At 35.5% G+C, this 16,926-nt stretch overlaps 1 protein-coding gene and 1 long non-coding RNA gene across 12 annotated transcripts in view; one reads left to right on the top strand and one right to left on the bottom strand.

Moving 5' to 3' along the window:
* Positions 1–16,926, top strand: part of Sh (Potassium voltage-gated channel protein Shaker) — a 227,652-nt gene that overhangs the window by 173,889 nt on the left and 36,837 nt on the right. The window contains exons 2-3 of one of the 11 annotated variants that reach the window (XM_069051476.1): positions 3,377–3,671; positions 10,815–10,835. The exons of 7 other annotated variants lie outside the window; for them this stretch is intronic. In XM_069051476.1, the coding sequence (XP_068907577.1) occupies positions 3,619–3,671; positions 10,815–10,835 (74 nt within the window). In that variant the 5' untranslated portion in view covers positions 3,377–3,618. Of the gene's footprint in view, positions 1–3,376; positions 3,672–6,589; positions 6,611–10,814; positions 10,836–16,926 lie in introns of all 11 variants that reach the window. 3 more of the 11 variants (XM_069051451.1, XM_069051444.1, XM_069051494.1) reach the window with 3 other exon arrangements.
* LOC138133609 (uncharacterized) lies at positions 8,191–9,569 on the bottom strand. The gene is made up of 4 exons (XR_011160439.1): positions 9,245–9,569; positions 9,074–9,187; positions 8,777–9,016; positions 8,191–8,713 (listed from the first exon to the last, which is right to left on the bottom strand). It is a non-coding gene; the product is annotated as an uncharacterized lncRNA (long non-coding RNA).

Below are 16,926 nucleotides of genomic sequence, written 5' to 3'. Positions count from 1 at the left end.
GGTGGGGTTTGACGTAGATGTTGTTATCTGGAGAGTCACATGAGAGCGATCGTATGAATCAAATCAAAAGATTGGCCCGGCTCCAGGGTATATACATATTTATATTAAAAGGGCCCAACAAAAGAAATTTGTCTTGATTTATCCAATATCACTTTCCCCGACACGACGTCCCTCCGCATTTTTTTTGACTAGATAATAAAGAAAAAAGTTTGCTGCATGCAGATCTTGGTTTCCGTATTGGAATTACATGCGGGACACCTATAGATCCAGTCCAATCGCGCGTAAAAATTCATTGCCAGTGTCGATTTTCGAGCGAGGATCCGTTGATTTAATAATTTTCCAATTAGCATAAAATTATATGGAACAAATTGGTTTCGCGTGCTGAATGTTAAACCTGATATGAAAATTTTGGCGCAATTATTAGCGATTATTTGTCGTGAACCGTACGGGGTTAGTTTTTGTTGCAAAATCGGCTTGTTTTCGATGAACTGCATCACTATTTATTTGCACGCGGAATTTGATCGATACGGAACGTGCTTTGTTGCGGCCGAAATAGTCCATTAGTAAAAGAAAAATTTAATACTTCAGGAAATTAGAATTTCTTTTGTGGGTGATTGTAATGGGCCGTGGCGGAGCAGGATTTTATTTATAATGAAACTGGAAGAATCTGAAATTGTTTATTTTATATTCGGAATATTTTACTCGTATATGTCAGGGAGGTTCCAGGTCAGATGTATAGATTACCAAACTAAATTAAGTTGGTAATGTGGTCCACAGTTACGATTGGAATATAGAAAGCTTGTTCAGTAATATCTTACTCTTTTATTTTATTCTCTACACTCTCTTGGTTCATTTATGCTACTTTTTCAAGTGAAAACTTCTTTAGGCGCACCACATACCTACATTTTACTCCCGGGCAGTGAATTAGTTTCATGCGACACGGTAAAATCGTTCGCATCACGCTAAAATCGTTCGTAGCGAGCTGAAATCTCGGGAGTTTAGCGGAGCGAGCAAGAAACAGTCAACTGTCACTTCCAAATTTTCATTGTTCATTGTGTTTTCATTGTGTTGCTAAGTTTAATAATATTGTATATTACTTAAAATCAATTACAAGCATCATAGAAGTTTTCACTTCTGTCGTGCGATGTTAGGCACACACTCTTTTTTTTTTTGTTGTGTTTATCTTTTTCTTCCCTCTATATTACCTTATAAAATAGGCATTCTCCTTCTTTGCTTTTGCTTGCTTATTTTTATTTCATATAGGATTTAACTCATATTTGTTTCCCTTGTAATGTAAGACTCATCTGGTATATTTTTTTGACAATTTCAAAATATACTTCTTGGATCTCATTGTTAATTTCATTTGATTCCCACACTCTTCCTACCTGTCTCATATATTTATGTTTACTTAGGTTTTTTCCACTTTTAATTCCCGTTCTAAATATTTTGGTCTGTTTTATATCTCACTGATTGCTATCCAGTGTCACATTTGATTTTTCTTTATTTTCTTTTTTTGTACGGTCACCACTACCACTTCCCCTATCTATCGATTGTTTAAACAAAAATAATATAAATCTGGACGAGACTGCTTGGTAACAAGTATTGTTTATTTCCCGTATGTTGTCACTGTGGTCATATTAAATTATAATATGTAATTATTTACATCAGAGTACGGTAGGGGTATTCAGTGCGAAAACTAGGTTCCAGGCACGAGGCAAAGCCGAGTGCCTCAATAGTTAGAGCTACACTAAATTCAGTTTGTTCTTTCGGTTTCTACGCTGGCGTAATTCATTTAGTGCGTCTTCCTACTTCTCTTTTTTACCGTTGCCTTTTATTTCTTTCTTCTTTCCTTATAAAATATGTAATATAATCACGGAATTTACGTACTATCGTCTTTTTTCTTCCTTTGTCAACACTGATTCCTTCTTTCTATAAATTCTCCTCGATTCATTTCTTTCAAACATTCTCACAACTTCTATCGGGACTATGCTTTTTTTAAAGTGTACTCACAACAGACGCACTCTTCCATTTTGTGTCGCAACTTTTTCTACACACGTATTTGCACTCAATTTTCCAGAACTAATCATTATTTGATAGTTTCTGGGAACCTCTCCCTTATTCCATCTGTCGCAAGAGAAAGTCAAAAGAGAATTTTATTCAAATGATTATTTTGAACATATGTTTCGAAACTGACCCTCATACATCATTGTTTTATTCCCGATGGAGAGAATTTCCAGAATAATTGATAGATGGACTGATTGATTTATTAGCCTAGCTGTGATACCAAACATAACGAGTTCGAAAACATGTCAGAATAACCGCAAAAATAAAGTCAGAATGTGGCTCGTAAAGTGGAGACTTGTTGAATTTATTTATTTAGCGCCGATGCAGAATGTAGTATTAAGTCATAAAAAGGCCACAAAATAGACTTCAGTTTTCCACGGGAATGGTAGAACAAAGGCGTAAACAGATTCGTTTTTTGCAAATACCATGCGTTCCACCTTTACAAAAACGTTTTCGATTTTGCAGAATTAAATTTGGCGGATTACACGTGGGGAGGGAATTCATTTCGCGTTGCAGTTAATTTGTTATTGAAACGTTTCAAATTGGAGCACACACGCGGGTTCAGGTAAAGGTGTGCATAATTTAATGGGTTTTATTAGAGCGTAAAGCTACAAAATTGCACTGCTGCAGCTTAATAAAATTCCACCCACAACAGATAATTTTACAATGTATTCAAAAAGGTTCGCTCGAGTAGCAAACGTGTACGCTCGAGGGTGTTAGTTACGAACCCTTCTATGTTGGAAGCAATAACATTGATCAATTTCCACCGGTGCGGCAAAAAATGCAACTGCAATTATGCATTCGTGCACGTGATCAGGCCCGACCGTTATGTAGTTTGATCGTTATGGCCCGCGCCATCGACAGCCCTAATAGATGACAGAACACAAAGACCTCCACCGTGATTAGATTTGATTTATGGGCGTGAAAGGAGTGGTTTTGTGCGGAGCTTTTTACAAATTGCCGTTATTTGTTATCTTTTATTTTATCACCGGTCCTGGCCGACCTACCGCAAAAACCGTCACCCTCTTAATTGTAGGTGGCGTTTCGACAAATCAAAACACCCCGAATCGAATACCTATTATGACAGTCAGTCGGTTCTTTCCAGCGATCCTAATCTCTCCACGGTGGCGTTCCTTAACACGTAATCGCATGGACGCCGTAAACGGTCCATAATCGGCCACGTGACAAATTAATTACCCCTCGAGAACGTGTGGGAATCCCCGAAAAATCGATCGACGCGACGTCCCCCTTCGAGTTCGCACATAATCACGGCCCTGATTGCCCCCGAAGTAATTTATCGGTTTGTTTTCAGCGACAGCTTGTTTTCATTGTTTGTCCGTTTGCTGTGAAATCAACTAAATGATAAATTGATCGCGAAACGGTCACGTGGAAGTGTGCTCTGCTTGGCCATGATGGATACCTGGGGAAACAGTGTTTGATGCTGCGGTGGTGATGTGATCGTGGTGGTGTCAGTGGTGGAAAAGTGTTTCAGACGAGCATGCTCTGGAGCACTGATGGAGGGGTACAGAAGTGTCGTTTTTACTCTTAGCAGCGATGGCCGCTGTTGCTGGTCTCTATGGATTGGGAGATGAGGCTCGCTTCCCCAGGTACAGCTACACCTTTTAACTGGTTAAATGCGAGAAGCTCGCATAGTTCTTCGTCGATGATCGGAGAAGTCGCGAATTTTTCATGACGCTGCGTCTGACAGGAAAGGAAAGTAATAATTCAGTCACAGTTCAAATTAGTTTTAGAAATAAAAGTAGAAATGTGTCGAGAGATCAAATAAAATCTGGCGCTAGCGTCATCATCGCAGATTCGAGAATGCAGACAGAATGCGGAATTATTAAAATAGGAGTTGTTGGTGACGTTGATGTTCGTTCGGCCTCATCAACTTTGTATTATTAACGAGGCTCCAGATGCAAAGAGATTTAAGTTGAATTTCTTGCTCATAGATAGGTTAAGTAACTTTAAAAAAAATTTGGTAATTGTTCACTTTAACTACTTCTGGAATTTTCGCGTTTTTTCTGGCTAGACAGCCTCAGGACGTCCCCCTACATCGTTTCTCACCAGTCAAACCTTGTGCAAATGAAAATTTTCCTTACCCTTTAGTTATACTAAGACTTGACGCGACCTTGAAACACAACAAGAGAGAAAAAAAAGGCATTTGCACAAGGTTTGAATGGTGAGACACGATCTAGGAGGACGCCCTGAGGCTGTCTAGCCAGAAAAAACGCGAAAATTCCAGAAGTAGTTAAAGTGAACAATTACCAAAAATTTCTTAAAAATATTGTCCAAAAAAAAATAGGAATATTATGTCAAACGCGACCTGAATCGAGACTTGAATTTTATTGTAATGTGTGACAAAAAAATGTCTCTCAGCATCAACTGTCAAAAGCAATTTCGAAAATAAATTAGCATTCATTTCCGGAAATCTCGGGAAATTTGTTGTATCCAGGTTTTTTTTTATATTTTATATCGACTATAATTATTTAAGAGCTTTTTTTGGGTTTTTTGATCGGATAATTTTCCGTTTCAACGAAAGCTTGTTGCCTGGAAATCAAATCAAAAAGACAGAAGCAGAATATTATCTAGAGAAAAAAGAAATGCGAGTGTAATTCGACCAGATAATTTAATGGCTTTGCTTTAAAAAACACAAAATGTTTATTATGTTTTATAATATTTATTTCGTCACTCATCCAAAGCTATACCTAGTGTTTTTATTTATCACTCTTAAAAAGGCAGTCACTTCATTATTAATGTCAACGGACAAAATTCCACTTTGCTTGCCTGCGTATTATAGAGGAATAAAATATTCAGTTGTAGTTTCCTTAGTGCATGAATTATTTCCGAACATTTTTACGAGTTCAGGAATGCTGTTATGTAATAAGGACGAGTCGCAGACGAACAACAACAAAAGCATGAGTGAGAAGCGCGAACAAATTTACGAAATGCACGTGGGAGATTCTACAAGAAAATCTCGCGTGAAAACCAAGTAATTACTTGAGAAAATACAGGGTGAAATTGAAATGCATCATAATATGTAAACCATAGTATCTTCAATAAGTGAAAAAACTGAAAATGTGGTTAAATATTTTTAATTCATAAGGTCCAATTTATCTTAATTCCATCCCGAACAAGACGCTTCTGAAAGCTCTAATAAAGCGAAATATGGAAACAAGAATCTGCAAAACGCTTTAAAAACACAGAGCCGCAAAAACGTGTAAGAATACTATGAATGAAAACCATAAACCTTTGCATCTTTTTTGCATTCACTCGATAACTTTTTAATCTTACTATTCTTCCTAACGTGATATCAGTGGCGTACTCAACTTTTATGCTTAAACTGTACATGGCATTTTTGCCCTCATGCGGAGGCATAGCGCAAAACTGAATGCACGTGATTTTTACAAATTGTGTGAAGATCCTGGGGTTTTAATATAATAATGTATATCGATTTCACCCTGTACATTTATTTTAAACATTAATGCCAGTTATTAATTTTTTATATTGGTCAAAAATTTCAGAAAATTTTTGTTGTGCCATGACAACCGTACCAAATGCCATCTTTCCTGTTGTTCTTTGTTTTTGATTTTATTAGTTTTTTAACATTTTTTTTATTATTCAAAATGTTTTTCAGTTACTGAAAATACTTTTTTATTTTTATTTAATAAATTACATACTTATTTATAATTATCCATTGTGTCTAAAACCAAATAAAATATTATTGATTTTTCACAAAAACATTATTATTATTGTTGCTAATAATCAATGACAAGCGATCTAAAATAAATTGAGAATATTTTTCAAAAATCAGAAAAAACAATAATTTCACATCTGAAAGAAAAATGTCATCGTCGATTTCATTTTATTATTTTATTTTGCGGCAGCTCGTTACGTCGAATCAAGACCAATTTATAAAATAAGAACGTTTCTGGAAACCACACTGTAAATAATTAAGGCGAAGTGCGTTTCTGCCGGCCACATTTTACAAGAGAATGGAATAAATTGTTGCAAAAAGTTGTATCCGGGGAATTTTAAGCAGGAATTTAATGGCATTTTAGTCCTCCTGTTATGACTCTATTTATATATTTTTTATATAGAAAGTAATTATTATAGCGTGCACGTATTCTTGAGCATTTTGAGCGACGATAAATTTGGGAAATTACTTCTGTTAAGAGTTTACAGTTTGCACCGAACTTGTGCTTACATCTCGTAAAGCATAAAATTAACATACTTTCACGAAACTTCATGCGGACACACTCGAAAATTAATCGTATTCGCAATGGAAGTGTGAAAGTGGAGCTTTGTGACGTCGTCGTCAAGGTATTGCGGGGGATTCAAACAAACGCTGGTAATTAAAAGAGATTAATTTTATGGGAATTTGAGTCGACGAACGAGCCTGCTCAAGGATCCCCATTCAGATCTGGTTTCTTTTGCTTGATTTCATACGATATTCATACAATCATTTTACTTTTCGTGTGTGCTTGTTTTAGTTTTATTACAACAAGATTGTTTATTTTTCCAGAAATCCCCTCGATGTAGTATGGTACGTTTGATTATGTGGTCTTTGTCTGTTTTTATCGCCACTGTCTGTATTTAAGCTTGAAGATTTGCATTCGTGTGGGTGCCGTCATGCTACCCTTTGTCCAATTTAACATTCGTGCAATTGTCTTGATTTTTGTCGTTGTCATTTTCATTAATTGGATGACATGAATGAAGCTAACGACCTTCAAAGCGCGAAAAACTAGCAAAAACGTGAATGCAATTTTCCAAATAAACCAATAAATATGTGTAAAGTTACGAACGGACTTGAACAATCGTCGCTCTTGTATATTTTGATTGCCGCAACTGTTGGAACTTGTCCTTCAAGACGTTATTTACTTTGGTCCGGAATTACATTTTCGTTTACACTGATTTTGAAAAATGGGCAGCTTTTTTCAACAATTTGAAAGTCGTCGCAGGACAAATCGATCGCGTCCGTCCGATTCAGGTGTTGTGTTTTACTAATTAATTTATGTATGTACATGTGTATGTTGAACGTTCGTTGTGGTGGATTTCACGTACCTACAACGGATGCAGTCATTAACATTACAAGTACAAACGTAAATATGTAATCAATAAATTGATTTTCTTGTGTTCATCTACTTAGTCGACTTTCATGAATATAGTTAAGTTTGTTAAGTACCATTGTTTATTATTTACAAACCGTTGCTACGAAGAAGGTATATTTTTAGACGGACACCGTTTAATTAATTAGAAATGATTTAGGTATTAGTTTATTTACATCTTATATTTGACGTACTAGGAAAAATTAGAGGGTCGAGGAAGGACAAACAATTTTATTATGAGAATCGATGCAATTTTTTTAGGTTCTATGTATCAGATTTTGAACGTATAAAAAATATAACCTTGAATTCATATAGAAATCTATACGATTCAAGCTGAATCGTACAAACACTCCAATTTTTTTATTTAGGTCCTAGATCCTTGTCGTAGATTTTGATGAATAACTGAAATAAAGTCAAACATAAAATAATCATATCAGCTATCTGAGGTATTCTGTGGTTAAAATAATAAAATAAATAGATAATTCAGGAATTACCAGGACCAATCAATTATTTCAGAATACTGTGGTTTGCTACTGAGTATAGAACAGTTTATAAATGGCTTTTAAAAATAACAGAAATGTTCTACTGCCAATATACAGGCTGTCCCAGAAGTGCCTCCCCAGAAAAAAGGAGAATATTTGGGTAAATGTGATAATCTGAATTTTAAAGAAAAAAAGTCCTGTGTCAAGCGATAATCGAAGAAAAGACATTCTAAACTTGACCAATCAGAGTTGAGCACCATCAAGGTAGGATGACCGCAATTTTGCGTTGCAGGAATTTCACATTTCATTTTATGACTTTATGTGAGAGGAAAATTTATTTTAGTCATTTTGGAGTCTCTTTTGCTGTCGGCACATGTCTGTTTTCTATGGGGAGGCAGTTCTGGGACAGGCTGTATATGTACTGTTTCCGGTAATACTTACAGCAAAACAAGAGTAACAAGCTGCGGCTGGAGGTGTTAAAGTCTATTTTTTCCTGGTAGGCGCGTGCGTGCGCATCTCCGAAAGGTAGAATCACATAGCTAAGATTTTTAGCAGGATGCAGGAATTGTTAGTATTTTTGGTTGCATATTATTTAGGGGGATCAGTATTTGTGGTTGCAGATTAAAACTCATGTTTATGATTTAATTTTTGTATAATTTGTAAAATGTAAACAAAAAAGTTTATGAATCAACTCGTGGAAAAATTGATAACAAATATTATATGTACAACATTTTTTTATTTTATACACACAGGAGTTAAATTGGGTACAAAACAACTCGATACTTTTGGATTCAATCGTTAATTTAAAAAAAAATAAAATAAAATATCAACAATAATCACATAAAAAAAATTACAGTGACATCGACAATAATTGTCAGTTCACATGAAAGCGGCAAAAATTTCATAACATGGACAAGGCCTGCTTCGACTACAATCATTTCTAATAACCAGAAAAGGTCTCCCTTCTTGGCGTATTTTTTTTATTTCCCGTAAATATCTTCTTCGCCAAGATATGTCTTCTCTTTCTATTAACAGGCTTTTTCTGTTTCGTTATTTGTGCTATTTGAAATAAACATAGATTTCAATGTTTTATAGTTAACTGAAAACAATGTATGTACTTACTTGAATTTTAATTCGTGTAAAACATTATAAAGCTTAGAACGACTGATGTTTGGAATTTCTTCATTGTTTTGCACTTCCCTGTACACAGCATCAATTGTAGGAATTCTGTTTGCAGAGAAAAATGAGTGCACTGTTTTTCGAATGAGATATTTTTGATGTTCATCCATTTCCTATCAGGTTTCTTCAGTGCCTGTAATTGCCCACACTTCTTTTCTTCCGCCAAGTATCATTGTGTTGAACCTTCAACACAAAGTAATTAAGCTGTGATACAACAAAAAAAACCTCAGAAATCAATACCAGTATAATCTGCAGTTTTTTCCATTTGAGCCGTCTTGGTTAACTCGGCAAAATCCTTGGAGATCCCACGAAATACTTAAACGATCATTTCTTTCTCGGCTTGTGAGAAATTTGCTATAAATATGCATTAATAAAAAACTGTTACTTGATGTTAGCATAAATCCAACTTACGCCGTTTGGTGATCGAAATTAAGACATCTTGTTGACATATAAAAACTTCTTAACCTCTAAGAACTAAGAACTGTTTTTTTAATAAATAAACGGACACAACACAAAATACGCACAAAACACGAAAGGAAAACTAAGACACGAAAGGAAAACTAAGACACGATGAAACAAAAATGGCAGCTTGGACCTGATTGACAGTACAGAACACTGTAATATTGCACATTTCTCTAGTGTAAGTAGAAAAATAAAGTAACCAATAGGAAAGTCGCATTTCGTTGCAGGATTTTGTAAATGCGCACGCACGCGCCTACCAGGAAAAAATAGACTATAGGCAATACCTACTCAAGATGAAGAATTTTTTTAACAATTTTTGAAAGGAAGACGAGACTGTGAAATTAACTAGATTCTCAAAATATACAGGGTGGACCATCGTATAGCATTTTCTCAATAAACCATATTTCTAATCATCCTAGAAATTTGAATTTTGCGGTCAGTGATCTACACTGAAAGTACTACAACATGGATTTTTTATTTTTTCAAACAGACACTGCAAATGGCGTCAGGACGCTAAAACATAAAAAAATTAGAATTATTAAATTTTTTTATCGACTACCTGGATCGAAAATACCACAGAGAACTCATTTCTGATATTAAAAATTATGAAGGAAGCATTGATTTCAAATTAATTGACGTAATAATTTTTGGTACCAAAATGTGAGTAATTTATGACGACGACCCTCGATGGGTCGTATTCCTGATTGACAATGGTCACTTACCGCAAACAACCAGCTGTAAATCATAACTGGCGGTGCGGTCCTGGATTTGTAAGCTATTGGAGACCCTTGTAAATCAAACTTTACCACCGTTTGATGATTTCCATCATTTTAAAATACTACCATAAATATGCTACTACTTTTCTCGTAGATGTTAAATGGCGATTTATTCAGTTATTATCCTGATTTAAATGCCAAATTTTGTATAATCATAATCGACATTGCCCTGTGGATGAGATTGTAAGAAAAAAGTCCGGATTGCTTTATTACTTTGATAATAAAATGCTATCAAAATCAACTTTCACATCAATGTTGTTTTCTAAAAAATAATTATGCCATGTTGTAGTATCAAAATTGAAGATCATTTCCTCCAATTTTCATCTTTTTTTGACCATTTTAAATAGGTTAAATTTAAAAAATGCCATACGATGGTCCACCCTGTATGTCTAACATTTTAAGTATTACATTCTAAGAAAGCTCCATTTGTCAAATATATAATCCACGTTACATTTCTAATGTAGTAAATCATCGGAATTATCTTTACGACTCTTTTCCTGCACTTGGAGTTGATTCTCTTGTGGAAACAAAGACAAATTTAGACGTGATGATGTTTAAAAATGTTTTTAAAAAGTCAGCGCTTCCAGAAAAGAAAACACCTCAAAGTTGCGTTTACGAAATGAATAATAATCCCGAGCGTTAATTTTGTAATCATGATAATTATCTTGTTCCCACCTGAACCACTCAATTTCGGATCTAACTCCAATTGACCATCTATGGGACATTGCTGGAAATCTATGGAGTTGGAAGCCACATTCACAAAGGTATGTCTTGAAAGAATAAATTCATTTATATTCTGAGAAGCACCGCTCAATCTTTCCAAAGGGATTACTTTCACTATTTACTCACTAATTACTTCCATTTTTAGTTAATAAAATATTTTGGATTCATATTTATTGTGATATTCTTTGTGAGTCATCTTTTTCTCTTTTATTATTGTACATTAATATTAGTAATGTTAACAATAATATTTTGTATTCAATTTTGATTAGGTCTAGATAGTTTGTCATTTTTGAAGTTTAAGTAAATAGCTATTTTCAATACAAGTGAGCAAAGTAGTGTATTTAATCACGAGTACGGAAGTTGGGCGTCTGAGCCGAAGACGAGGACCCCAACCGTACAAGTGATTAAATGTACATTTGCTCTTGCGTGTTAAATCTGATTTTTTCCATGATCATAAAAAGAGTCGCCGAATCGAAATTTTGGGCAGGATTTTTTGGTCAATTTTTGAATTTTGAGTTAATTGCAGTGAGTGTAATTAAATCATCGGTTGCACCTGCTGCCTACACCTTATTATGCCGCAAATCACCATTTTTTAATGTAAATAAATCAAAATGACAAAAACATGACAAGAGTAAAAAATTTGGGTTATATTAACGTAAACTCTACATACCTATCATTGAAATATAAATAAGAGGTTACAAATTTAAATAAGTCAAAAATAAGACAAGCTTTAGTTACTAATATTCAGAAAGTATTTTAAAAACAGATTTAAAAAACTTTCAGTACAAGATATTTGGCGCACAAACTCTCAAAACATTCACTTTGCTCACTAGTGAGAAAATATTATTTCCTCAATTCAATTGCCATCTTTGCTAACTATATTCAGTGAGCAAAAACCACTAAAATCGAATGATCATGGAAAAAATAATAAACGAGTATGTATTTATTTTTGCTTCCTTGTCGAATCCGAATTTTACATTCTGTAATATCATTTTTCTTTTTTCCACTTAAATTTTTTTCACATTTTTTGGAATTGTATTATTTAGCTTCTGACATTTCATATTGCTATTTGTATTCTGCTTTTACTTGTTCTTTTAAATTTATTGAATAAATTTTCTCACTTGTGCTTTTAATCCCTCTTAGGTCACTATGTTAATATGTATGTACAATTTTTTTATTGTCATTACTTCTAACTTCTAGACAGCTTCCATCTGGTCCATTAATTTTTTGTCTGATTTTCTTGTAGTCTGTTTGATTTACCGTTAATATTTCTTTCATTAAAAACCAAAATTTTCATTTGTTTCTTCTTTTATTGGTCCCTTTTCTCCTCATTTTTCTTGTCCTCTTCCTTCCTCAGTAATTTCAGGTCGTCCCACCTCCACATTCGACGCTTTAATTTACAAGCACAAACACCCCGTGTATATTTTTGTAAAACCCGTATTTATAAAACACGAACGACTCCTCTGACGTACACCTTTGCAGAATCGCAATAAGTAGGTCATGGTCGTAGTAAAACTGATTTATTTTTATTGCGACTGATTTTAAACGGGACCGCTTTTTATTATGTAAACGGTTTTAATTTTCCGGGAAATTCCCATCTCGTCCCTCCAGTTTCACGTAACAATTCGGCTAATACCTTTATGAAAATGTACGCCAACTGTGAGCAAATTAAAACGGAGGCGAGTTGCGTCCTTTTCATCAGGAACGGGCCAAGTCATCCGGAAAAAACGTACCGCGGTCAACATTCCGGGATCGATAAGTCCGGTAAGAAAGGAAACGCGAGCCGCACCAATTATTCAGGATAATTAAGCGGTCGCTAATTTTCGGCGTCGAAAAGATGGTCGACGGGAATAAAATGCAGCACAGAAATCAACGAGTAATATTTTATGGTCGTTACACGCGGCTTATTAAATAATTCAAGGGAGTGACCATGCGGATCGATGGCTAATGTAGTACATAGTAGTACGAGTGAGGAGCGTATGCGCCGGTAAAAATGGGATTGTCCACTCTCCTGCAGGATCGCCGGTCGACAACTGAGGCGTCGCGACGCCGCCGACGTCGCAACATCTATATGCGTCCGCTATTTCCGCCATTTAATGGCAACGTGCGCATGTGATACATCACCGAACACGTTTGCAGGATACCTGAAGCGCGGCGCCATCTATCGGCGGGGCCCGAATCGAAAGGACCTCTTCGTCCTGAAGCATCTCGGCCGTTATTAGTTTGATCAATCCGGTCTTAAACGGGAACGATTTTTTCCGGCGACTCGGCCCCTAATCCTTGCCACCCAGGAAGTTCCCGTCGCGCAATCTAATTATTTATTCAATCTAAAAATAGATTTGCCTTTGTCGCTTGTCCCTAAAAATTACTTGTACGTGTCTCTGAATTTATATCATTCTATCAATATTCGCGTCCTTGGGTGTTCGACCTTTCCCTCACGATCCACCTTTCCGGCGAGATGCAATCAAGGATAATGGATAAAGACACCGACTCGTGAAAAAATTCAAAGCGGAGCGAGCCCTAATCTAAGATTTGCCGTTCCGGGGTTAACATGTCGAAGGCGCAGACCGCAAACTAATAAAATAATGATGTTAGGCTTCGGGAATTAATTAAGTTTCTTCCCCTTCGCTTCGCATGATTTGGTTGCGCCAATTATTCCAACTATTTTTGAAAACTGACAAATTAAATGCGAAAACTTCCGACCGCCGTATTGATCTACCCCCAATATTTTAGGCCAAGATTCTAACTTCTAAATTATGGACGGTTTTCCTACCACTCGAGCCCACAGTTTGTTTTCTTAGTTTTCGTTTTATGAGTCGGAAAATGCGGAATTTTAGATAGTTGGACCGCCGACGCGGCAAATTTGCCCCGCCGGAGTCAAAAGCGAAAATAGAACCTTTCCAAAATATCACCTTTAAAGGGGAAACGTTTCGGTTTTTCTTCAAAAAACCTACTTGTACTTCGTTTTCTCTTATCAAATGTGACGAAACGAGGAAAATTAATTTATCACTTCTGTTAATGTTACAATCAAAATACGAAATCTTGAATGTTTCTGAAAGATTCACAACACGAAAATGTCTAGATGAAAGAAGACGGTTTTGATTTTTTTTATTTCAAGGTTTTACTAATTTAGTTGTAATGAATTTGTTAAAATAAATTATCTAAAATGAAACTATATTTTTATTTAGACAACAGAAATGTTGAAGCTTTTTTGGTGAAATACGAGGCACGATGGATTTACGTTGTCACGTTATCACGAAGAATAAGACAGAAGAATAAGAACAGAATAAGAATACAAACAGTTTATTGTATGAAACAAAATAAAAAGTTTTTACAAAGGCTTATAATACAGAGTGAGCAACAGGAAAACAAATCAAGAGTGCTACTTTATCGAAACGTCTTTCTTAGCTTGATCGTACACATATGTATATGTAGTTGCTATGCACAGTTGTTTTATTGGTTGCCTACCTCTTAAAAAATCTATTATTAATCAATTATTAATAATTAATACTTTAACTCATTTTACCACTTATTGTGGGATAATTGTTGCTCACAATTACAGGAAACGTCCGTAAACTTTGCCGAAATCGAAAGCTTTTTCAAAGTTAACATCAACACCGTCGCTTTAAAACTGACGTTTGTTTGACATTGCACCAAAAAATCTGCTTACCAGTGGCGTCGCGTTTGAAAAAAAAAGCTGGTAAATCACCCATTCTTACAAATGTAAAATGTTTTCTTTTTTATCTTATAAGTTTTCTTCATTATCAGATAATAATAATCAAATGCACGATTATAATTTCAACGTCTAAAATTCATACGGTATGATTTATTATAAAGTAGCGTTTTTCACCACAAATTGTCTACGCCCATTTGGATAGAATTCCGCTACGACATAACCGATACAACGTCTGCTCTAATTTGTTTTTTTTTTAAATCACTTTGTATAGTAAATACTGATACGAAACATTCTCAAGGACACAAAAAATTATAAGACTATTTAAAATTTCCCAAAATCACCATACAATTTTTATTTATTTATTTATTTGTTAAGGAAAATATGTAAAAATTGTTGAGGTGGATTTAGATGCTAAATGTTATCTCAAGTAACAAATTGACATATCTTGGGGAAAATCGATTTTTCATTTATTATCAACAACATAGGCCAACAAATCACATTTTGTGAATAGGGTTTTACATAGTTAGAATATTTTATAACTGTTAGAATACCCAAAAGTATTTTTTTTGAACACCTGATTGGGAACAACTGAACAAAAAAGAAAAATGTCTCACTATCTGCATTATTATACTTAATTAACATTGATCCTATTGTTTCTTTTATCAAAAAAATTGTCGTTAACAACTACGATTAAATGTTGTGTAAACATTTAACGATGCCTTTTGGAAAGACATTTTCACTTTTCTTGAAACGAGCGTTTTAACACTAGTTTTTCCACTGTTTGTACCCAAGTTCATTTTTAGATTCAAACAGTTATCTTTCCTCGCATTTGCGTTTCAGCGGTCTTGTTATCTTATTTATATTTCTTCGATATCTTGATGAAATCTTTCACCTTACTCTTCACTGACAGCACCAACATTTTTTTGGCCAAAATTTCAAGTGCATAAATAAAAAAAATAACTTTTTGTAACATTTCTCCTTCTAACATTCTGCAATCAAAATTAATACTGCCAAGAAAATATTTAGTAAGAGTTTTAAAGGCTTCTTTCTCAGAAGAATTCTTCCATTGACCAGATCGGCCCTATAAAAATAACTTCTGAATTTTTGCATCGGGTAAATTTGGGAATTTATTACAAAGGTGCCAAAGCCTTTGTAAATTGTTTCATTAAACTAAGTTTCATTTGAAAGAGTGAGTCAGATTTTTTGACTGTGCAATTAGATTAATGTAAACCACGTGTTGTGTTGTCTTGAGCTATTAAAAAAATCAAAATGATTATTTCCGATAATTGTAACATTTTGACTGCTTGATTAAACAAGACAATACAAATTTGTTTATGTTCAAATTGTGATTGATAGTCGTTGCAACTTTCATCTTCTTTTCTTTTTTTAATGAAATTTTAATATCTGCATTCGGTAGAATACTTTTGCACATTCTGCTGCGTTCGAAAACGCTTTCTGCATTTTAGGCCCAGCTTTTACTACTTTTTTATAACAACATTTGCATAGATTCATAGAAATTATGAAGAAGTATACGATAACTGGTGGTATTTTTGTAATCAGCATAAACAATGCAAAAATGTACAAAACAACTTTGTAAAATCTTGTCAGACTGTTATTTCGGAAAAATTTCTTTTTCGTGGAGATAAAAAAAAACATTTTAATACTTCTAATACAGATTTGTTTAATTTATGCAATAACTCATGCAATAAAAATGAGTCGCATTTGTTATATTTGTGAACGGTCAGATTTAGAACATCACGAGCGAAACGAGGTTGACATCATCAAAGTGTAAGATCTGCAATTCACGAATCTTCCGTCAAAGTCTCGGTTGGCGCATGTTACTTTGGGAGAGCACTTTTCGTAAAATGTTAGGAGATAACATCGCCATTTTTTGGCTCGTTTCACTTCTTGACATTCGCCGAGAATAGATCATTTTCCGAGTCGAATCTCTGTCATCGACATTCATTACGAGCAAGTGCCGCTAATTCGCGTCCGAAATGGTATTTTTAGTGGCGGCGCTTCCACCAGAAATAACGCGTGAAGCGACGACCTTGACACTGGTAGGGGGAAAAAAGAAAAGCGGTGAGTTCCTCTCGTGGAGGTCGTCGGTCCGCAGCAGTAGCAGCGGCAGCAGGAGCAGCAGGTTAGGTTAGGCGCCGGATCGGTCCGCTGTTCCTCCGAGCGTTGGAGATGAGAGATTGTGCGCCGTCTCTTCGTCGGCTGTTGCGGTTGTCGGTCCAAGATCAGCTGTAGCAGTGCGGGGGTTTGTTATTGATCGCTCCTGCAGCGCTCTCGCGCGACGCTTTTCTCCTCTCCTGATCAATGATCACTCGGCCCTCCCCCACCACCGGCCGGCGGTGCCAACGTCGCGGCGCCGAAGTCCCCGCCGCGACCATGTGCACGCGGCCCGCCGCCCCCGTCGCGGCCGCGGCCGCCGGTCGATGCCGGAGCGGGCC

This window comes from Tenebrio molitor, chromosome 1 (genome assembly GCF_963966145.1).
Source record: "Tenebrio molitor chromosome 1, icTenMoli1.1, whole genome shotgun sequence".
Classification (NCBI taxonomy): Eukaryota; Metazoa; Arthropoda; class Insecta; order Coleoptera; family Tenebrionidae; genus Tenebrio; species Tenebrio molitor.
This window is presented reverse-complemented; position numbering and strand designations above follow the sequence as displayed.